Source organism: Paramisgurnus dabryanus, chromosome 5, assembly GCF_030506205.2.
Source record: "Paramisgurnus dabryanus chromosome 5, PD_genome_1.1, whole genome shotgun sequence".
Classification (NCBI taxonomy): Eukaryota; Metazoa; Chordata; class Actinopteri; order Cypriniformes; family Cobitidae; genus Paramisgurnus; species Paramisgurnus dabryanus.
In genome coordinates this window covers 23462561-23475671 of record NC_133341.1, presented here as the reverse complement: position 1 = coordinate 23475671, position 13111 = coordinate 23462561, and the positions used below count along the sequence as shown (strand labels likewise).

The 13111-nt window shown below is 39.9% G+C and overlaps 1 protein-coding gene across 1 annotated transcript in view; it reads right to left on the bottom strand.

The window, feature by feature from the left end:
- gas2l1 (growth arrest-specific 2 like 1) overlaps window positions 1-12298 on the bottom strand; it is a 38449-nt gene extending 26151 nt beyond the window's left edge. Inside the window, exon 1 of the mRNA XM_065250415.2 lies at window positions 10752-12298. Within this exon, the coding sequence (XP_065106487.1) occupies window positions 10752-11435 (684 nt within the window). The 5' untranslated portion in view covers window positions 11436-12298. The remainder of the gene's footprint in view (window positions 1-10751) is intronic.
- Window positions 12299-13111: the final 813 nt, after the last annotated feature.

The window sequence follows — 13111 nt, the reverse complement described above, 5'->3', positions numbered from 1 at the left end:
TCTCAACCAGGGGGGCCTAAGCAGATTTCCAAGGGGGCCTCTAGATGACTTAAAAATAAAAGTATAAAAATTGGACAAAACAAGCATTAAAATAAGCTAAAGCAAGTAAAATTTAAGATGTTACTTATTTTATTATTTTTGTCAATTTTAGTAGTAAAATACATCTGACTCCAAGCTCTAGTTAACTCTTTCCCCGCCATTGACGAGATATCTCGTCAATTAAGAGAAAACGCTTCCCCGCCAATGACGAGATTTTCCGTCTTTCCGCAATACCGCTATTATCCACCAGGTGGCGCCCTTCCGCAACTTTTTAAAACCGGAAGTATTGCCCTATGGCAAGCTGCTGCATGTCCGTGTCTGTTTTAAAGATCGCTCTGGATGGGATCTCTATGAAAAGTCAGTCACAGAAATGGAATTATTTTTGCTTTTTGCTCAAAATATGGTGTTTTTGCAAAAACCTACCCATATTCAAAAGCTGATTGCAAAAGAACCACTAAAGGTAGGATGAAATGGTTTTTTTGTTTGAAGCAGAGGGTCTGTTCTTTCATTTGGTATATTGTATGTTTATTTATTTAAAGAAGAACATTTTCTGGAAGGCATTAAACTTTGGTGAAAATCATGAAAAACGCTGGCGCTGGCTGGCAACTTTTTTAAAAAATGCTGGCGGTGAAAGAGTTAATGTTGTTTGGAAAAAATGAGTAAGTGGGGGGCCTTCAAATATTGTTGTGGACAACACAGGGGCCCTGAAGTGAAAAAGGTTGGGAACCACTACATTACAAGGTATATATTTTGTATCAGTGTGTTCCCTGGGTTTAAACCCATGTCCTTTTGCAATGAACAATACAGAAGCAAATTTCATAATACCACCAATTCAAACATTTCTTTACAAATCCTTTTACTTTCAATCACCTGAGCTATGCAATCTATGCTTTATTGTTTTCTCACTTTTGTAAGCTGCTTTGAATAAAACTGTTTGCTGAATGCCTAAATGTAAATATAAACCCTACTCTTATTACAATGAGTGTGTTTACATGCACAGAATAAGCGGATAACTATTAAAAATCTGCTTATTATAGAAAACTGTTTTCATGCGTTTACATTCAAATCAATAAGCCGGCTATGCAGTCAACTGCGTTTACATGGGACTTGGAGAATTATCAATTTTCTCGCAGGCAGTGATGTAACCACCTATAGTACATAATAGTCGATCAAAAAGCGACGGCATATCTGTCTTAAGCTGTACTGTTGTATCTCTTCTCGTGTCTTCAGAACCTGTAAATGTAACATAAGCTTCTATTTTAACAGTTTCTCTGCCAACTGCTTTAGTCGAGCGGAGACTTTTATGCGTTACTTTGCACTTACTTCCGCGTGTGACGTTTATTTTTCATACGTGGAGACATGCGCACATGGACAAAACCATGAGAAAGCCGGTAAAGTTGTTTACACATGCCACGCGAAATCGGCGTAATGAGCAAAAAACTATGTGTGCCGATCGGTTTTTGCTTATGCCGTTTATGGGCTTTCCCCGATTAAAGAAAACCGTTTTACGCGTTTACATGACCCCACGTGTTATCAGTTGATTAAGCATAATCGGCGTAAGACTGTGCATGTAAACGCACTCATTCATAGATATATGACAACCATTGTGTCATTGTCATTACCTAAGAAATGATAAAAGAAACATCTGATTTATATTTACAATAAAAATAAGTGAGAATCGGTGAAAGAGCAACATCTAAGCAGAACGTTTGATCTGGCTGGCTGTAAGTGCCTTGCTAGGTTTCCTAGGGAATTGGTATACGGTTACCTACTGTACTAGCCCAAGTCAAGTGGTCTTATTTAATGTCTCTGAGATATTTTGCCCATTAGACCTTTCAACAACCACATTATTTGTGATGTCATTCATGCCTGGAGCACCCGGTGAACCCTTACTGCACTGCACCATCCGTCTGTGTTTACCCTGTGATGGATAACAAAGCATGGCCTCGCTGTCCTTGAGCTCTGGCCAGAGACTGTGAGTGATCTGCCTTTTGTCCATGATATTTAGAGTATCCTTCTTATTTATCTTATCTCACATGTATAGTCAATATTGCTTGTTTATTCGGTTAACACAGCTTTTTTAATTTTTGATCGTTATTTTACTCCACTTTCTCCCATTAATTGTACACTACTGTGTGTATGGGTACACATGCATTAGTGTGTATTTTGTGTGGCATGGTGACGGCAGATAAAATAAGGAGACTTGTGATTGTGTGTGCATGTGTGTGTATGTGGAAGAGAGGAAAAAGAGAGAGAGACAGAGAGAGAGAAAGCGGGCGGACAAAATGACAGAGGGAATTGTCATGATCCTGTCAGCCCTGTATGTCTTATGTGTTTCATGTGACTGGATCATGGCAGCCCTCACTGTTGTCTTGTTTTGTGTGGAGAGTCACGTGGCCAGTGTTTGTGTTTTGTGTGCCTCGTGCTCTCCTGTCTTAAGTCTTGACCCCGCCCCCTCGTTCCCTTGTTAATTATTCATTATTAGTTAACGCCCTTCACCTGTGTGTCCTCGTTCCCTAGTTTAGTTCTCCCCTATTTAATGCCCTTGTGTCTGCTGTCTCGTGCTGGATCATTGTTCATCTATGGTGATGTTGTGTGTTCTTGTTTTGTCTCATTCTGCCCTGTTTAGTGTCATGTTATTCTTTTGGATTATTGTCTTTGTTTTACCCCCTCGAGGGTGTTTTTGTTATATAATAAAAGTCTTTTGGTTGAGAGCTGTCTGCACTTGGGTTCTGTCTCCCCACACCTGACAGAATGATCCAGCCATTCTAGAACCCAGCAGACAGCTCTGTTTTCGTTTTGTTTTACCTAGTTTATTTTCGCTTCTGTCAAGAGTGTTCCTGTCGTCTGGTGTCTCCAGTTTAGTGTTCGTGTCCCGGGAGGATGAGCCATGTGGCTCCCGGGCAGTAGACGCGAGCCCGCGTTCCTGGTCGGTGAACCGCGGGTCCCTGGAGCGAGGACCGTAAGAGCGTGTTCTGCTCGGGGAGCCGTGAGATCCTGGGCGGTGAGACGTGAGCGCGTGTTCCGGGATGGTGAGCCGCGAGTGCCTGTCCTGGGATGTCTGTCTTTGTGCCGGTTCTGGTTGGGGAGCAGAGGAAGAGTTCCTGCTTCCCGGACGGCGTGCCGCGAGTGCCGGCTTTTCTGGAGGGAGAGTTCCTGGTGCCTGTTCCCGGTTGGCGAGCTCCGCGGGAGTGTTCCCGGTCTGTGAGCCCCGCAGGTGCGTGTCTGTTCGGCGAGCTCTGCGGGCGTGTTCCTGGTTGGCGAGCCCCGCGGGGGCGTGGTTGGCCGGTGAGCCTAGAGCGGCGCGGGATCCTGTGCCCACCTCCTTGCGGAGACTGGAGTCCCGCTTCTTGTCTTGGGGGTCCGGATCCCTGGCACTGTCTTGCCTTGTTGACTTTTTTTATTGTCATGTGTTATTCTTGTGTACCTGTTTCCTGGGGACGCCAGGAGGCGTCCGTTAAGAGGGGGCTACTGTCATGATCCTGTCAGCCCTGTATGTCTTATGTGTTTCATGTGACTGGATCATGGCAGCCCTCACTGTTGTCTTGTTTTGTGTGGAGAGTCACGTGGCCAGTGTTTGTGTTTTGTGTGCCTCGTGCTCTCCTGTCTTAAGTCTTGACCCCGCCCCCTCGTTCCCTTGTTAATTATTCATTATTAGTTAACGCCCTTCACCTGTGTGTCCTCGTTCCCTAGTTTAGTTCTCCCCTATTTAATGCCCTTGTGTCTGCTGTCTCGTGCTGGATCATTGTTCATCTATGGTGATGTTGTGTGTTCTTGTTTTGTCTCATTCTGCCCTGTTTAGTGTCATGTTATTCTTTTGGATTATTGTCTTTGTTTTACCCCCTCGAGGGTGTTTTTGTTATATAATAAAAGTCTTTTGGTTGAGAGCTGTCTGCACTTGGGTTCTGTCTCCCCACACCTGACAGGAATATTGGGGTTGTGCATGACAAAAGCAATGAAACAAAATGTCAAGGCCACAGGGTGTGGAGAGAGAGAGAGAGGGGGAGAGGGAGAGAGAGTTAAAGAAATAGTAAATTTTCTTAAAAGAAAAGTCCAGATAATTTACTCACCACCATGTCATCCAAAATGTTGATGTCTTTCTTTGTTCAGTCGAGAAGAAATTATGTTTTTTGAGGAAAACATTGCAGGATTTTTCTCATTTTAATGGACTTTAATAGAGCCCAACATTTAATACTTAACTCAACACTTAACGGTTTTTTTAACCAGAGTTTCAAAGGACTCTAAACGATCCCAAATGTAGCATAAGGACCTATCTAGCGAAACGATTGTCATTTTTGACAAGAAAAATAAAAAATATGCACTTTTAAACCACAACTTCTCGTCTAGATCTGGTCGTGATGCGCCAGCATGACCCCACGCAATACGTCATGACGTCAAGAGGTCACAGAGGACGAACACGAAACTCCACCCCAGTGTTTACAAGTGTGGAGAAAGAGGACCGTTCCGACGTTGTTGTATGTGGAATGATACTAATTAATGTCTTTGTGTCAGTTTATTGTTTACAATGGTCCGCAAATGTGCGTTTTATATATGTAACACGTGACCTCCCTACGTCACTACGCATTTACGTTAGGTCGCGCTGGACCGGATCTAGACGAGAAGTTGTGGTTTAAAAGAGCATATTTTTTATTTTTCTTGTCAAAAATGACAATCGTTTCGCTAGATAAGACCCTTATGCATCATTTGGGATCGTTTAGAGTCCTTTGAAACTCTGATGAAAAAAACTGTTAAGTGTTGAGTTAAGTAATAAATGTTGGGCTCTATTAAAATCCATTAAAATGAGAAAAATCCTGCAATGTTTTCCTCAAAAAACATAATTTCTTCTCGACTGAACAAAGAAAGACATCAACATTTTGGATGACATGGTGGTGAGTAAATTATCTGGATTTTCCTTTTAAGAAAATTGACTATTCCTTTAAGGGTCCCTAGACTGTTGGTCTATTGGAAACTGACTGATGTCTTATTAATGGTCGAGCATCCTTTTGGTCATGTGCCTAAAAGTAATATAATTGGCTATTTCTGACAATGTACTGTTTGTTCATCTTATAAGAGTATGCGTAACAAATCCGTCAGTCCTACCACTGAATTTAAGATAAGTAACTACACAGAAAACCAAGTTTTTGCATATGCTTGCTTTGTTATGGATCATTACTACTAATGTTTACGTTCAGGGTTTAGAACGCCCAACTCCATCATGTACCATCTGTACATACATATATGATACATCAAGTTGCATCCTATTAAGTGAGCTATTACTTTTCTAAGTAATTGAATGATGGTCTGGTGAATGATATCACTGGAAGAAAACATTTCTATTTAAAGTTTTCTGAGTAGGCAAGACTATATGTGCAATACAACGTATGTGACGTAACTCAGCGACACAACAAAGAGAAACATGTGTCAACTGTTACAAAAAGTGTCAGTCCAAATCTCTCCCTCTCTCTCTCTCTCTCTCTCTCTCTCTCTTGACTTTTTGTTAAGTGTAAGTGTTTGAGGGACTGTATAAAAAAATCAGCCAGATATGCTTTTGAAGTTTTGGTGACTGAACATTTTAGGAGTAAATGGGCTGTACTAAATATTAACACAGAGAGAAGTAGCATGTTTGTCTCCCCCTACGCTTCCTAACAGTGGAAAAACCCAACCACAGCCATATCTGATTAGCAAAGCATTAGAGGGAGAGGTGCAGTTCTGTTACTAAAAAAGTAAAGAGAGGAAATATATCTGTAATTCAAATCCATTCATATCTCAGACACTTCTGCTTTTCATCTTACAACATATATGAGATTTCAGTTGGGGAAATAGGACGTATATGGAGCTATGCCTGTGTTTGATGTGTGTATGTGACCTTAATGGTGAAGAATATCGGGCAAATCTACCTTTCATATTCCTCAGGGGTGAATAGGATTACCGGCAGCAAATCCGGCCACATCTATAAAGTCTTCTATCCGGTTACGATTGAAATCTCTTTACAAAATATAAGATCACAAGGACATAATCCTCGTAGTCATCATTTTACTTTACAACTACAGTTTGAATCTTTCATGCTGACAGTGAAGGATATTTACGTGTCTCTGTATTAAAATTTCGACCAAATCATGACCAAGCTAAAAACCAACAAGCTAAATCTGAGAGATAAGTCCAGCTGGCTGGATTACACCATGCTTTCATATGGTTGATATGATGATTAAAAACCCAAATGAAATATCTTGCATTTGAAAAAACTGTTGCCTTTTTATTTTAAGTGCAGATGACACACGCTTCATTGCGTAACAGTAAAACTGATATGTGACCCAGTCTGTGAAATCCAGACTAAAGCCGCATAATCTAATTATAAGATTAGGAGCATCAAAGTTTAATTTCAATCACTGATTTCACTTCAATTTCAATCTTTTACATGGCCTAAGTCAAATTATCATAAACTATCAAAGTTATATTTTCAAAGAATGTTCTTATGTAGGATAAACAAACACTCTAGTACAAAACATCCACATTCTCAAAAGATGGGTTATATTATACAGAAGAGGAAGTCTGAACACATGTGTGTTCAGGTGTTTGAAGTGGATTTGTCATGCAGGTGTTTGCACCACAGATTTATGAACTATTGCAACAAGGTTTAACTGAGTCAAAACAATGTTTTGTATGAACTTGCCTGTCAGAGATCGAAGGCTTTTAATTAAAGAGGGCACATAATCTCACTATGTAACAGACAACAGCAGGATGGATGTATGTCATGATAGTTTGATGCAATTTTTGGACATGCTGCTAAGTTATTAAATCCACGCTGTTTAAGCAGGATAAAACCAGTTGCTCTGCATTGTCACATGGATTGTGTGATATAATTACTAGCAGCTGTATAAGAAACAAGAAACAAACCTTCCTAATATTCCTGACACCAGTTAAATGCACCGTTTCTTCTTTCACCTTGCCTGAACTTAGCTGATGCTAGCTGTTCGTGCTTAAGAAATAAATTGTGCACACGCTCACAGCAGCTGACTGCTCAGTCTGTGATGGAGCAGAATTAAATCAACACCAATTTATATGCTAGCATACAGGCGGTCAGTGCTTGCACTTTGATCTTTAGCGCAATCTAATATCCACTTGAAGGTATAAAAGTATGGAGTACTTTTGATCAGGGGTCATTTTAGTGAAGTGAGGGACTTTCGGAGGGAAATTCTAGTCAGATATTTACCAAAGTAAAATGATTAAATGATCAGTCAAATTATATCCCTGTGCACCAGTGCTCATTTCATTGGATATTAAGTACTTTCCTCTGGTGGTTCCCCAAGGCATTTGCAATCAACAGTATGATGAGAGAACATTGTCAGGATGCAAATTGTGGTAGCAAATATTTCGGGAAGATTTGTGCCACAGCAGCTGAAATAACAAGTTTAAGATAAAAAGATACATAACTGTGATACCAATCAAATCTACGGCCCTAGAATTGTAAGTAGACAAAGAATAAAGATAGAAAAACCCTTTCAAAATTTAAGGTGCGATCTAATGACTACATACAGGCGGCATTTTGTTATTCTTAATTAACTTAAAGGTGCCATAGAATACAAAACTGTATTTATCTAGTCATAGATTAATAATAAGAGCTCTTTACATGGTAATGACATATCGTGAGAATCAAACGCATTTGTTTCCTCATTTTTATGTAAACCACGTGCACGCAAAAGAATGCTGGAAAACAGGCCAATCTCAGCATTACACCAACTGTGATGTCACAGTTGAGATGTATGCCCCAACATTAATTAACACTTTAAATTAGTTACAAATTGTTAAAAAAATAGGGGTGCACGGAAATTTCGGCCGAAAATGGCATTATCGGTTTTGGACGAAATAAAAAATCCAGCCGAAAATGTCAACCGAAAATGAATATCAACCGCGCCCCTCCCATCTGTGCGCTAGCGCTTGGGTTTCACTCACGGTGATCAGTCTTCACCCACCCCTCCCCTTCGTGCTCAAACAGGTTTCACTCACGGCCGAGCTGTTTGCACGCGTCTGCAAAGATTAAGCATGTCTTGATGTGTAAACTTTAGAGAAAGTCGCGCTAATGTGTCTCATACTGTAATCTATTAACATATATTTGGCGAATAAAGCAGAAAAAACAACGTAACATTTTTATGTGGAGTGACTGTTGCGGTGTTTGGGATTCACCCTCCGTCTCTGTGTGTGCGCACGCGTTTAAGTGTCCTCAATAGTGCACATATGAGAGAGATGCGTTTTAAAAAAAACAAGCAAATATAAAATCTCTAATTTATCTTATTAAAAAATTATCTCCACAGTATTCTTTTTCTAATAAAAACATTTGTTTATGTCTTAAGTGTATGTATAGATTACAGTCAGAAACCAGTCTCTGCTTAAAGATTAACCTACTTAAGTCTGTGTCATTAATGTTAATCAATGACAAAGAGACAAGACAAATAGCTCAAAAAATTATAATATAATTAATTTATACAATAAAGACAGTGTTATGATTCATTTAATTAGATTTCTGTACCTAATGCTAATTTCAGACCTTATTAATGTACAACTTTGATCTTTTTTATAAATTTTTGCAATTTCTTTATTTGTTATTAAATATTTCCCGCCCGCTTTTTGCTGATCCAAAAAGTAATCTGATCTGTGCCTCAAAAACTGTAATGTGATCCGAACTGTGAGTTTTTTGATCCGTCACACACCCCTAGTAAAGTTAGTACACAGTAATAGCCATAAATGCAATTGTACTAATAATTGGCATAATAATTTCTATCGGTGTTTCGGTTTTCGGCCTTGGTTTCCTTTTTTCGGCCAAGAATTTTCATTTTGGTGCATACCTAGTTAAAATGCTTAAAACAAAGTTGTGACTGCTGGATTAGTGCTACATGCTAATTAATAAGGGTGTCACGATTTCGAAATTGATCCAAATTAAGACACAACCTCGAACTTCGAATAAAAAAAATGGAATCATCAATGCTGCCACGCCCCCATGTCACGTCCGGTCGGCTTGCCAAGCGAAAAAAAAAACACATGTGTTAAGTGCTGCGAGTCAACCGCCTCTAACTTCGCTAGCTGCAGCCAGTTAAAAGATAGCATGGCAGATACAGGAGACACCACATGAACTGCTCTTTACATAGGAAACAAACAACAGTACGTGCCTCCCGCCTTCACCTGATCTCAATCAGGACAGGACCGGTCGTTTTTCTGAACTGAGATCTGTTTAAGTTTCACAAAAACTTATTTTAGTTGCTTAAAAATTATGAAAACAGCATTTAAACATGACTTATTGGGGTATGGTCTCACAATCTTGTCTGACGGTAATAAAAGCTTGTTTTTAAGATGCAAAGTACTGAAAGATGTTCATCTGACAGGAAGTTCGTTTTATCAGATATGTGCGTATACCATATTTTTTCACTGGTACTAGCATGACTAACATGGCAGGGCATCTCCGAGTTCAAGGTTAGATATTATAATTCATAAAAGTCTAGTCTAAAAATAGCATAGCAACCTGTTCTTAAAACAAATAAAAATCAAGAATTGAATCGAACCGTGACCTTGGAATCGAAAATGTAATCGATCGAGGATTTGGAGAATCGTGAGTCGTGACACCCCGACTAATTAATGCTATATGCTAGCATTTAGGCTTAAATTCTACTAGTGACTTCACACAGTTACATTTTGTAGGTCCATATTGAAAAAAAAAACATAAACTTACCACTTAGAAAGTCCATTAACAATCTCCAACAATTAGTTGTTCATCAAAATCTGTATTTTCGTCTAATACGGGCTCAATCAAATAAGGTCTGTTTACTAATGTGAGCTACTGGCATGAGCCGCAGAGCAATCAGAGCAGAGCTTAATATTATTATTCATGACCCTTCCAAATAGGGCAAAAATAGACCATTTAATTCAAAGGACCAATCTTAGGGTTGCTAATGTACATTTAAAATGTTTCTGGATAATTTTTGCACTTAATAAAGTTACATATCTTCTATGTAAATATCAAAGAACAATTTCCAATGCATTCTTTGGCACCTTTAATGGTTTTACTTTTTATCTGCATGTAGAAATAGTTTGGATTAACTTGCAAACAAGATCAGATCCTAAAGGAATGACCTTTCATCCTCAAGATGACATATAAGGAAGATTATTTTGTGACATGTACCATGATCAACATGACCTGATTGACACACAACCTGATCTTTGATCCCGTATGTACACAAACACACAAGATCTAGGACAACTGCACAGAGATATTCTCTCTGAAAAATCACAAAAGGTTTCAGGAATTTCCCAAATAATTCTTAAGATTGACATCTTCTCTCTAACATCATCCTATGATAAAAGAATGACCAAGTGATTTGTGGTGTGTTGGTAACATGGACAAATAACGCCTAAATATGCCGTTTTATCATAATGGACATACTGTTGGTACCATAAATGGGTGATATATCCTTGGTCCCTCTCCTAAAGTAATAAGGGCCCAGATTTAATTTAACAATATTTGAGCTAAAAGGCAGGGATTTGATTTTGGACCCATTTGTAATTTTTGTCACAACCCCTGACATCAAAAAAGACATGTGTTTTATATGCAGTATGTTAGGTATTCTTCAAAAGATTTAAATTATTGAAACATGATCAGATGCCCTGTAACTGGAAACTTTTATTATCCACCAATGTATATTGACAGATGTCAAATGTGAACTCACCAGCTCATCCAAGTTGCGCATATCCAGAAGGACCCTCTTTTGCTGCTGCTGCCAGCGGGCCACCAGCTCCGGATCGGGCTCACCAATGCTCTCCTTCCGACCAAACGTCCTGTTCGGCGGGCTCGACTCCCCCAACGACTCTGTCAGGTTCTCCTGGTCCCGTATCTCTTCTTCGATCTCCTCTTCCAGTTGAATCAACATGGGTGCCAACATGCCAAATTTGGCGCCCCGGCGGGCCACCTCCAGCAGACACAGTACGAAGTTCTTCTCGTTGCACCTCTCCACCAGGTCGTTGGTCTCGAACATGAGCACATCTTTAATCCAGAGCTCCTGCCTGCACCAGGCGATAAAGTTGGACACGTTGTCCCTGGCCAAAAAAGATCCGGGTATGACATTCCTGGACTGGAAGCCCACATCCTTGCTGGGAATCCGCAGCGAGAGCGCCGCGTCTGGATACTTCTCCTTGAATTCATGGGCGCGCCGGTTCACGTTGTTGGCGTGCCGGCAGAGCGCGCAGCCGGTCTCCAGACCCTCCATAAAAGTGTCCACCGTGATGTCGAGGTCGTAGAGCGTGTTCAGCCATTCCGCCAAATCCTCTTTCATGGCATACAGGTACTCCTCGCTGGATTTGAACGGCCTGATGCTTTTGGAGGCGGATGACTGGATGTTGCTCTGATCAGCCATGTTTTTGGAAAACGCGTATCAATAAAGACACGAAATATTAGATTGTCTCATCATACAGAAATCCAACGAGGATGGCGAAAAAGCCGCGCGGCCATCACATAACAATGCGGGCCGCTTCGACTCTCATTCGGGATGATACAGCTGTGGGATTCCGCGATGGATTCCGGATGTCTGCGAGATACCCGCCTCCTTCAATGAGCACATAACGTTAGCGATTACTCATTCCCCTATGGAAGAACAGAAAGAAAAAGCGGCATGACAATCCAATATTATCCTACACGAAGCCCAAAAGATCCGAGTCTCATCCGCAGTGGTTAATAAATCTCCGCAAAGCTTCGTTTATCCAACCGTTAAGGAGCGCGCGCATGGCCGAATCGGTTCGGCAGACAGGCGGCCCCGGTCTACTGGGACACTTTAATAATAACGTTCGTCAATGATTCGTCCTCTGCTCCGCCTCCCGCCCAACGTGTCGAGCTGCAGTGGTTTATACACAGTCATACATCTCATTAGAGAATGAAGTACCTCAACTTTATCCCCGCGCATCAATTTTAACTGCACGAGTCTGACGTACCAACGGTCAACGCGTTTATTTGCATCTGGTATTCAAATACAATAAGCGTCAGTTGAGCAAAACACGCGTTGCTTCATGCATATCCTTGATCAAGGATTTGCATGCACTGGATGGAATGGTAAACACTGATAGTTTTATGATCAATCAGGGTAAACTAGCGAAAAATTGATCGTGTAATGTTTGTTTGCACGCGCTTGTTTGAAAGCAAATGCAGGCTGTGATGGAATTAAACGCGCTTGATTGTCATCACGCAAAATTGGACTTTGTGCGTCAACCAGGATCGATTTTAAACGTGTTATTGAATGGTTTTCGAGTGTCATACTTGATATCTAGGACTTACCTTATTATTCCAGATGAAAAATACAGTAGTAAAAAGGTTTTGTAAGCTATTACAATGTAATTACTTGATTTTATTAAGCTGTAGTAAATATTGTAGAATGCTTTAATGTTTATGGTAAGGTTAAAAAAACACCACAACAATTTCACTACATTTTGTGGGATTAAAAATCAGTGTTTGTGTCTTTATATATAATCTCATAATAAAAGATGAAGATTCAAGGTTAAATCTTTGCTGTGGTATTCCTGTAGCTCAACTGATAGATATTGTGTTAATACCGCAAAGGTTGTGGGATCGAATACCAGTTAACACACATAGGCCTACTGAGAGAATAAATGAATTAAGGCGCTTTGGTTCAAAATGTCTGGCATAGGCATATGTTAAACGTTTAACGCTGTTAAAAGTCACTTAAAGGGATAGTTCACCCAAAAATGAAAATTGTGTGATCATTTTCTCATCCTCATGTTGTTCTAAATATGTATGAATTTCTTTTTTCTGATAAACACAAAAGAAGATATTTTGATAAATGATGGTAAGCACAGCTGATGGTAACCATTGACTTCCATAGAACAAATATGATAAAACTTAATGGGTAGCCTACTGTCAACTGTGCTTACTATCATTTATCAAAATATCTTCTAAATCATTTATCAAATTTTTTCCATGATATTTGGTTTCCTACTATGGAAGTCAATGGTTACGGCAGCTGTGTGCTTACCATCATTTATCAAATTATTTACTTTTGTGTTATTAAAAATAAAACACTCG